General features: G+C 43.1%; 2 protein-coding genes across 2 annotated transcripts in view; one reads left to right on the top strand and one right to left on the bottom strand.

The window, feature by feature from the left end:
- Position 1: 1 nt before the first annotated feature.
- On the bottom strand, positions 2–2,206 carry LOC120793906 (histone H3.3A). Its single transcript, XM_040134343.1, has 4 exons — positions 2,085–2,206; positions 1,109–1,243; positions 846–999; positions 2–727 (listed from the first exon to the last, which is right to left on the bottom strand). The coding sequence occupies exons 2-4, from the start codon at positions 1,234–1,236 to the stop codon at positions 599–601; spliced, it is 411 nt and encodes a 136-aa protein (XP_039990277.1). The 5' UTR covers positions 1,237–1,243; positions 2,085–2,206; the 3' UTR covers positions 2–598.
- Positions 2,207–2,337: 131 nt separating this feature from the next.
- unk (unk zinc finger) overlaps positions 2,338–10,271 on the top strand; it is a 10,756-nt gene continuing 2,822 nt past the window's right edge. The window contains exons 1-13 of the mRNA XM_040136082.1: positions 2,338–2,753; positions 3,296–3,505; positions 6,244–6,420; positions 6,540–6,670; positions 6,930–7,065; positions 7,173–7,290; positions 7,378–7,462; positions 7,568–7,869; positions 8,028–8,093; positions 8,288–8,471; positions 8,667–8,768; positions 9,336–9,521; positions 9,600–9,781. Of these exons, the coding sequence (XP_039992016.1) occupies positions 2,605–2,753; positions 3,296–3,505; positions 6,244–6,420; positions 6,540–6,670; positions 6,930–7,065; positions 7,173–7,290; positions 7,378–7,462; positions 7,568–7,869; positions 8,028–8,093; positions 8,288–8,471; positions 8,667–8,768; positions 9,336–9,521; positions 9,600–9,781 (2,028 nt within the window). The 5' untranslated portion in view covers positions 2,338–2,604. The remainder of the gene's footprint in view (positions 2,754–3,295; positions 3,506–6,243; positions 6,421–6,539; positions 6,671–6,929; positions 7,066–7,172; positions 7,291–7,377; positions 7,463–7,567; positions 7,870–8,027; positions 8,094–8,287; positions 8,472–8,666; positions 8,769–9,335; positions 9,522–9,599; positions 9,782–10,271) is intronic.

The following is a 10,271-nucleotide window of genomic DNA, read 5'->3' as shown; positions in this document are numbered from 1 at the left end:
GTTTTCTACTCATAAAGACCTTTAATAGAAAGACATGTGACAACATTTTCATAAATAGTATTAAATGTAGCTGCCAAGATTTTATGTTGGAAAACATGTAAAAAGCAGTCCAGAAAAATTACAGAGGGGTCTGCCATGCTCCTTGTCACAGCGTGTAGAGTATTAACTGTAGTGGTCAACACCCCAACACTGCAGTGAGACCTGCTGAGCAAGACATGCTGGCATTTTGTTGTTTATGGTAGATGGGTGAAGAAACCCTGGACCCCCATGGAAGATGTGAAGAATTCATCCTCTCTTCAAAAAGAAAAACTTCATCCCCAGAAGGAACCTGATACCCACACAGAACTTGAGGGGTTGTATGATGCTGTTAGATGTAGTAATGACCCATGATGGAATAGGCAGATATTCCTACTGCACAACATTTCCAACTACCCAAAGTGTACTCAGGCTTGTGGAATGGTTGATGTATTGTCTCAATCTAAAATACAAAATCCATAAAGAAAACTTGTAAAAAATACCCAAGAAATAAAAATGTCCACAAAAATGGTTAGGTATGATAAATAGGATAATTTGTCGTGTCAATGCTGCCACAAGCCGCTTAGGCCCTCTCCCCCCTTATCCTACGAGCCAGCTGGATGTCTTTGGGCATGATGGTGACACGTTTGGCGTGGATGGCGCACAAGTTGGTGTCCTCAAACAGACCCACCAGGTAAGCCTCACTGGCCTCCTATCAAAAAAAGGGAAGCATGGAAACAGGCATTAGGCTCACGGCAACTACTGTTCATGTGGCCCCACCGGTACTAAAGATATACACACACTGACTGTTCATTCAATTTCGGATTTACCTGAAGCGCTCCAATGGCGGCACTCTGGAAGCGCAGATCAGTCTTGAAATCCTGGGCAATTTCTCTCACCAGACGCTGGAAGGGCAGCTTGCGGATGAGAAGCTCGGTGGACTTCTGATAACGACGGATCTCCCTCAGAGCTACAGTTCCGGGCCTAAACAACACAGGAGATTTTAACTCCAAGTATTTAGCTATTACATGCAAGCAGCACCTGCCAGGAATTTAAACATTAGAAAATGTACTACTGTAGAAGAACTACAGACCTGTAACGATGGGGCTTCTTCACTCCCCCTGTGGACGGTGCGCTCTTTCTGGCTGCCTTGGTAGCGAGCTGCTTCCTTGGCGCCTTTCCTCCAGTAGATTTACGGGCAGTCTGCTTGGTACGGGCCATCTCGTTGCTAAAGAGCAGATAATTTCTTTTTCTTAAATTATTTAAAAACAACGACCCACTGAGATGTCCAAATTCAGTCCTAAAGCTGGAGGACCCAAACCGAGAGACAACCGTATAACTTCGCCATAGAGCTGGGCAAGCTAAAACGCTAGCTTAGTATAGCATACAATGTAATAAGAGCTCCCCTCCCCCAAGGTTGTAGCTACTGGGAGGCGTCGGGTTTGCTCTAATACGCTCTTTCAACGCAACACTGTCTACCAGCAAGGCCTAAACATAAGAGTGACAATTAGAGCGAATCAAGGTTAATGGAAATTTGCCACAAGAGACTAAAGACGCCATAACCCTTAAAAGCAACCATATAATGGCAACTAATGCCAACTCCCACTGAATCCAGATGCGGTAGCGTCAAAACAATCGGCGCCTATTCCTGCCCAGCCAGTGAACCTTCTTTTCGACATCGCCATTTCGGTTTCTCATTTCCCCTCAGGCGACATTGCCTCGGTTCAGCTCAACCACCATTAACCTACACGTAATTAGCTTAGCTAGTGACTATATTTCTGTTAAGTAATCGACATCAACCCAGAGAGATAATGCTGCCCTAACCTTGCGCTTGTTAACGAGCTTTAGTTTCACTTAAGTGAGCTAACAATGACGTTAAATCAGAAACGTCAAATGCGAGAGATTCCATTGTTCTATTTTTAGCTAACGCTAACGTTAGCAAGTCGACATGTTAGCCTTTTTCACAAACAATGCCTGTAGACAGAAACACGATCCAACCGATACAGATCATTGTCATGATCACTAATTCACTATATACATTATCTTCATAGCAAGACAACCATATTTACCTTTAGGATATCGCTTGATACGAAATTATCACCGTGGCGGACAATCCGTCGGTCTTAACCACTGAAAACCAAAACGAGCTCTGTTGGGAGGGGGAGGTTGAGGCCGAGTATTAGTACTTTGTCGTGACGTCATACTTGTAAAACGCTACACGCTCATTGGTTCACTTTCCAAAGTGGACTTACTGTACTAGGTTAAAGGAAATAAAAAACGGGAACTCGATCGGTCATTATTTTCCCGTGATTCACTTTTCTGTGTAACGTTGTGTAGCCCCACAAAACACTGTCATAGTGTATTATCCAATCTTATAAGTGTTTCACCAGTTGTACAATCATTAGTTACGTTTATGTTTGAACTTCATGTCCCATAGTTCCGTGTTGTCCCTAGTTTCCCCTTGTAACTACTTCCTCCTGTGCTTGCGCAAGCTCACAACATTGTAGAATGCGGATTTCGAAGCTAAGAAGAATAGCTAGCCAGTAAGCTAAAAACAAGGTTCTTGTTGTTAGGCTTTAAACTGGAAAAATGTCTAAAACACACTCACAGCCCCCGTCATCTTCGGCAGCGACGACCACCGGGGGACCGTCTTCGTCCTCTTCGTCTTCGCCCGCAGGGGGCTCGACATCTCCCGCAACCGTGTTGAACGTACAGCCCGAGAAACCTCAACATTACACGTACGTAGCTAGTTAGCAGGATTAGCTAGCTATGTGTACACAACCTCACGTGTAGTTGCATATACCAAACTACAGCTCAACTGTATTTGAAAAAAATGAGTGACTGACCGATTTCATGTTGTTTAAAATGAATGAACCATGCCTATTCAGCGATGACGTGCCTATTAACCTGAGCAAGTCTCGATAAAGAGGCCTAACGTTACTCTCTAAAAGTAGTCATTTCTTAAAAGCTTCGTGGCACTCCACTTCTGTGTTTTTAGAATATGTACCGTTGGTAAAAACACGTAACGTTAGTTTGGGTAAATTATACACGAGCCCTTTAGGGGAGAGAGGTCCGTTGCAGCAGCAGCAAGGAATAGAATACGTTTAGACAGACGAGGAGCCCTGGAGAAATAATTACTATAAGCAAGTATGTAGAATGTACTGCAAAAAAATATGAATACACTTTTACTTGTGTTAGTGCAGTAAATCTGCGGTGAAAGACGAAAGCATTGACCACAAATCTATTCCACACTCTCTCATTGCCTCTCTCTCTCTCCCAGATATTTGAAGGAATTCAGAACTGAGCAGTGCCCCCTGTTCGTACAGCATAAATGTACGCAACACAGGCCTTTCTCCTGTTTTCACTGGCACTTCCTGAACCAGCGGCGCCGCAGGCCCATCCGCAGACGGGATGGGACGTTCAACTACAGCCCAGATGTGTACTGTACCAAGTATGATGAGGGAACGGGCACCTGCCCTGATGGAGATGAGTGAGTGCAACTGAGACTTGAGCGATGTGCAGGACTGCTTCACATCATGTTTACATTGATATATCATAGGCTCTTCAATAGACCCATACTTTTGACATGAAAACTGAGGGACCTCTGTAAAAGAGGAAGTGTTGTTGTTGCTTTTGCACTGAATTGCATAACCCTCCACATATCGGGGAAGGTGATAGTGATGACTGTGTAAAGCACAGTTTCGCGTTTTTCGTACTGGGTATTTGGTGTAAGTTAACAACGGGGAAAATAATTACTTGGTATTTTGTTAGAAACCGCCTTTTGGGGTTTACCGACGCCGCTGTAACTTTAAATGGTTATATCTTGCTGGTATCCAAAGTATTGTCCCTCTCTCATCTCTAACGTTTTTAAGCATTTTACATTTAAAACCTGAATTGCTCAAGTGCACCACCAGAAAGTGTAGGACATTACACGACAAAGGTCTTTTTTCAACTGGGTGACAGTCGGTGAAGTAGTGAGTGGAGGACACACCCTATCCACAATTGTAAGTCCAGTTGAACACCTTGGAAGAATAGCGTCTGATGCATAATCTTCACAGTGTGCATTAGCACCTGAACACAGCCATTCTCCCACTCTGTGGGTCTCTTTTCCACTGAAATGTGCTGAGCCATTATGGTCTTTATGGCAGCCCCTATGAGACATGCACAGACAAAGAGAATGTAAATGTAAAGGAGGGAAGCTGATTAAGAACCAAACCGGGGTTTGTTTGATATATGCTAATGAGCCCATTTCTGACATGCTATGTGAACCATTCAAGACTATTCCCGTTTCCCTCTTCATTTAAATATGGCTAGTCGACGCCACTACAGGCAGGTAGAAAGAGTACAGAATTTTTGTTACAAGTTCAATGGCATGAAAACGTTTGGGCACCCCAAGAGATTTGAGGTCTCAGATAACTTTTACCAAGGTTTCAGACCTCAGTTAGCTTTTTAGGGCTCTGGCTTGTTCACAGTCATTGTTAGGAAAGTCCAGTTGATGCAAATTTCAAAGCTCTATAAATACTCTGACTCCTCAAACCTTGTCCCAACAATCATCAGCCACGGGCTCCTCTAAGCAGCTGCCTCGTACTCTGAACATTAAAATCACTGATGCCCTCAAAGCAGGAGAAGGCTATAAGAGGATAGCAAAGTGTTTTTCAGTAACTGTTTCCTTAGTTTATAATGTGATGAAGAAATGGCAGTTAACAGGAACCGTGGAGGTCAAGTTGAGATCTGGAAGACCAAGAACACCTTCCCAGAGAACTGCCTGTAGGATGCTAGAAAGACATATCAAAACCCCCGTTTGACTGCAAAATAGCTTCAGAAAGATTTAGCAGAGTTTGGAGTGGTGATGCAGTGTTCTACTGTGCCACAACACCTGCGCAAATATGACCTTCATGGAAGAGTCATCAGAGGAAAACGTCTCCTGTGTCCTCACCACAAAATTCAGCATCAGAAGTTTGCAAAGGAACATCTAAACAAGCCTGATGCATTTTGGAAACAAGTCCTGTGGACTGATGAAGTTGAAATAGAATTTTTTGGCCTCATTGAGCAAAGGTATGTTTCGAGAAAAAAGGGTGCAGAATTTAATGGAAAACACAGCCTTCTAACTGTTAAGCACGGGGGTGGATCTGTCATGCTTTGGGCTTGTGTTGCAGCCAGTGGCACAGGGAACATTTCACTGGTAGAGGGCAGAATGGAGTCAATTAAATACCAGCAAATTCTAGAAGTAACCATCACACCGACTGTAAAATAGCTGAAGATGAGAAGAGGATGGCTTCTACAACAGGATAATGATCCTAAACACACCTCAAAATCCACAACTGACGACCTTAAGAGGCGCAAGCTGGAGGTTTTGCCTTTGGCCCTCAAAGTCCCCCAACCTAATCATCAGAATCTTACAGAACTAGAAGCCTTTTGCAAGGAAAAATGTCCGAAAATCCCCCAAACAAGAACTGAAAGACTCTTAGCTGCTACAAAAAGTGTTTACAAGCTATGATTCATGCCAAATGGGGTGATACTAAATATTGACCATGCAGGGTACCCAAACTTTTGTTTTTTGGGCCCTTTTCCGTTTTTGTTATTTTGAAACTGTAAAAGATGGAAATGATAAAGTAATTTTACTTAAAATGTTAAAGAAATCCATCATCTTTAACTTTATGCATTTTGAAATCAGGTCATCTTCTACTCGCTTAGTTGTGCATGGTAACAGAAACTTTTTCACACCACTGTACGACCACAAATAAATATTCAGAGGGACATAGTACATAGAAAAATACTGTTATGTTAGTAATGTAAAAGTTTATGCATAAAACAGTCCTTATTGAGGTCATAGTTACGTCTCCCTATTCTATTTCATTGGAATAATTGATTAGTCAATGGGCAAAAAATTAATATGGATAACTGATTAATTGTTCTAGCTACTTAAATGTAACTGACGTCTTGCTTTTCTCTGTTTTATATAATTGTAAATAGAATGCGTTTAGGTATTGGATTTAATCAAACAAAATAAGCAATTTTGAGACGTTCCCTTGGGATCTGGGAAATTGTGATAGGTATTTTTCACACTTTTCACACATTTTATATACAAAAGAGTTAGTCCATAATAAAAATAACAAATAATTGAAGCCTTTGCAGTATATAGTATATACTACACTATTTGCCTCAAAAGACCTGTAAGTCTTTAGGATCATTTCTATGTTGTAAATGTAAATTATCTGTGCGTTCCAGATGCCCGTTTCTACATCGGACAGCAGGTGACACAGAGCGCAGATACCACCTCCGCTACTATAAAACGGGATCATGTATCCATGAAACCGATGCAAAGGGCCACTGTAGCAAAAACGGCTCCCACTGTGCCTTTGCACATGGATCACATGACCTGCGCAGCCCTGTCTATGATATCAGGTACCCAAAAGAACTTAAACTAAACAAATAGCAAACATTTTTTTGACTTCATATGATTTCTGAATGCGTATCTGTGCTACGGTCATTTACAGAGTGTCTTTACAATGTGAATTTCACAGAGAAGTGCAGGTGATGGAGTCTCAGGGAGGCTCGGGGGCCTCAGACGGAGGTGGAGGAGACGGGCAGTCAGGACAGGCAGCAAGCACTGCTCTCATCGAGAAGATCCTGAGTGAGGAACCACGCTGGCAAGGTAAATCTGTGTAACAGCACATGACACAATGGCTAATTTCATCCGATACGTTCCCAGCTGGAATGGTCATTCCCATCAAAGTCCCACAACTCTTATTTGTTATAACTAGGACGGTGATACAATGATTAGCACTGTGTCTTGGGTTCTTCTGTCTTTTTTCCTGATGTATGTAAAAAGAACTTTTCAAATATAATACACAGTACCCTTGATGATGCTTTTAATTGTGATTATGGGATTTTTCTGTGGTCTAACTCTTTAGATAACAACTACGTGCTGTCCCACTACAAGACAGAGCTCTGTAAGAAACCACCCCGTCTGTGCCGTCAAGGCTATGCCTGTCCATATTACCATAACAGCAAAGACCGGAGGCGCAGCCCGCACAAGCACAAATACAGGTGCTCCGTCACATCATGTCAAAAGAAGAAATTTAAAGAAATTGCCATTGTTTTTGCTCGACTGCGGTTGTGTTTAAGAATATTGCCATTTGTTCCTGCTACTACAGAGCGCTGCCATGTCCAGCTGTTAAACAGAGTGAGGAATGGGGAGATCCCAGTAAATGTGAGGGAGCCGAGGGATGTCAGTATTGTCACACGAGAACAGAACAACAGTTCCACCCAGAGGTGGGTTTGTTTCAGCAGATATCGTATACAATCTAGACTAGAAGTCACAGGAGATGAATATGAGATGTGTTTGTTATCTTGTCACAGATCTATAAATCCACAAAGTGTAATGACATGCAACAGTGCGGCAGCTGTCCCAGAGGGCCCTTCTGTGCCTTTGCTCATGTTGAAAGTAAGTCCCCAAAAAACATCTCTAAGCACCTCTCAAGAGCAAACTAATGATTTAGTTTGTAATTTAATTTTGTATTTTTTAATCTGCTTTTTAAACCTACTTCAGAGCCTTTTGTTTCCGAGGAACCATCATTCCCCACCCCCAGCTCCCCTCCGCCCCCCAGACCACCAGACCCTCTTCCTGCCCAGGAGGCCTCTTCGAGTCCAAGTGGACACAACGTGGGTCCAGGGCCTGGTTCTGTTTCAGACCCCTTTTCCCCATCCGCAGGGTCGTGCGTAGCGGAGCAGGGGCTGCTGGGTAGCGTTCTGTCCTTGTGTGAGAGTGTGAGTGGAGCAGCTGAGCCTTTGTCTCCTTGGGCAGGAGAAGGAGGGTATGGCAGGGCACCAGGATTTGAGAGGGAGGATCAGGTGAGAGGGACAGATAACGGAAACGGGGAAAACAGGACTTACAGTGTTGTAATCAATGAAAAAAAAAAAGGAAAACCATGTCTTGAATGATGTCATAGTTGCTACAGTAAGGCTGTCCTGCATGTTGTTGTGTCGTCTTATTATGTTTGTGCTTTCAGGCCAAGCAAAGGAGTTTTGCTCTAGAGCAGCGCAACAGAGAATTGGCATCAGCACAAAGCAAACAGGTACAACTACAACCTCGAGCTCCAGGTGTTCCTGTTGTTTTTTTTGATCTTTTGTATACAGTCTAAAATTCTGTATACGTTCAGCCGGTCCACATATTCTCTTTCGGAATCATCTTGTCAACGGCGTAATCTTGCTGCAAGGACACAATAAAGTGTCACCGGTTTTTTCAAAAACCACACTCTTTCTCTTTTAGGACTTGTTGGTGTTTTTGCCGGTGGGTAGCCCTTTGAGTCTGTCCTCCAGCATCCCCTCCAGTCTGGCTGCCACCCCACCTAGCCCTGCCCCTCTGGGGCCCCCGGGATCTGGCATCTCCTCAGGCATGAATGCTAATGCCCTGCCCTTTTATCCCACCAGTGAGACTGTGGAGTCAGTTGTTGGTAAGTCAGGGTGTATCTTCACTTCAAGCAGTAACAACAATAAAAATTTGAAAAAACAGTAAATCTGACAAATCACACACACACAGACTGTATATGTATATCTATATATAGATAAAATTATATATTATATTATTATAATAATATATTATAATCATATATTATTTATATGTATATCTGGTCTTGTTTGTATTATAGAGTCAGCCCTGGATGATCTTGACCTGAATGATTTTGGTGTGTCGGCGTTGGAGAGGAGGCTGGAGAGCAGCGCGGCGCTCCCCAGTGTGGGAGTTGTGCTGGGTATTTCAAAGACACGAGCATAAACTCATAGATATACATAGAATTTAAAATGGTAATCTTGAGGATTTCAGTCTCGCTTGATTTGGCGACACCTGTAGTTACTGGTGGCAACAGCAAATGGTTACAACTACAGGTCACAGAATCCTGGGAGCAGCAAAACAAACTATTGTCGTTTTAGTAAAGTTGTCTTGTTTTGTAGATGCATTTTTGATTAACACTAGCAGTAAGTGCTAAGCTCATTGACAAAAACATTGCATTTCCTGGGACTACTTCATAATAAAAGTCAACTCGTGACAATGCTTTTAATGTGAAGCTGCAGCAGTAGGATATGTTCGGTCAGCATTTTTTACGGGAATGTCGCCACAGACACCCAGTTCGTAATATCGCAGATATATAAATATTGCAGTACTTTCATCAGTGGGCCATAGGCTCAGTCACCATTGAAAATCTTTGAGATTGCCACTTTAAATATGAACACGTTCACCATCTAGCAGTATGCATACACTTTTTTTTTTTTTTTTAATCATTACTTTTTAAAATAAAAATAATTGTCTCTTTGCTTTGTAGGAGGTAGCCAGCTTCAGAGTTCTGCCCCAGTCAACATCCCAGGATCTTTTAGCAGCTCTGCTCCTTTCAGCTCCCCTTCACCATCTCCTCCAATCAGGCCACACGCATCACCCTTCTTTTCCGCTAACCTGTCACAACCTGGCCAATCAGAGGGCACCTTCTTAGGGCCATCTCACAGCTCTTTAGGTTTGTGGAATTTGATTCAAGACCATCAGCCGGTGTAGTGAGGGATAATATGATTTTGATGATATTCATTCTTCGTAGGTCTGAATGGCATGAGCACTAACATCTGGGAGCACTTTCCGTCAGGCCAGGGTTCCCCTGGTACACCCCCAGCCCTGCTGCCCTCTGGCCCCTGTGCAGAGACTGCCAGGCTCAAACAGGAGCTGGACGAAGCTCATAGGGCACTGAAGCAGTGGGGTCACAGTTGGAGACACACAGCTCAGGTAGGTAGGTAGTGGGGCATGTGTGCATGCATGTCTATGACATGGAGTACATTTACATGCGCACCAGTATCCTGGTTATGATTAGATGCTTGGAGTATCCTGGTTATGCGTTTGCACATGTAAACATTTTATTCTGGTTTCTGAAACCAAGATAAGCTCTTATTGAGGTTTTGAGAAACCTGGATATGCTAACTGGGGTACTCTGATAGACACCAGGATACCGGGGCATGTTAACACCATGTCCAGGTTTCTGAACATTCTTTGTCGGCACAGAATGTAGTGACTGAATAGTGAGAAATTAAGACACAACTGCACACAAGTGATCAGAAACCTGGATACGGTTATGATCATGTATACAGGGTTATGAATAATCAGGTTTCTTGTGTTCAATGTAAGCGCCATATCCCGAATATGATAAGAGTCAAAAGCGGGATGCTAATGTGCATGTGAACATACTCATGGCTGAGTCTGTGTTAGTGCAGTGACCTGC

This window comes from Xiphias gladius, chromosome 9, assembly GCF_016859285.1.
Source record: "Xiphias gladius isolate SHS-SW01 ecotype Sanya breed wild chromosome 9, ASM1685928v1, whole genome shotgun sequence".
NCBI classification, from domain to species: Eukaryota; Metazoa; Chordata; class Actinopteri; order Istiophoriformes; family Xiphiidae; genus Xiphias; species Xiphias gladius.
The sequence above is the reverse complement of the archived record's forward strand: the minus strand, read 5'-3'. Positions and strand labels throughout refer to the sequence as shown.

What these genes read in the sequence shown, in the direction of transcription:
- LOC120793906 (XM_040134343.1), bottom strand. Translation starts at nt 1,236, where the DNA reads ATGGCCCGTACCAAGCAGACTGCCCGTAAATCTACTGGAGGAAAGGCG. An exon ending in AAGAAGCCCCATCGTTACAG is followed by an intron (nt 1,000 to 1,108) that starts GTCTGTAGTTCT and finishes TGTGTTGTTTAG; the next exon opens with GCCCGGAACTGTAGCTCTGA. An exon ending in CCGCCATTGGAGCGCTTCAG is followed by an intron (nt 728 to 845) that starts GTAAATCCGAAA and finishes TTTTTTTGATAG; the next exon opens with GAGGCCAGTGAGGCTTACCT.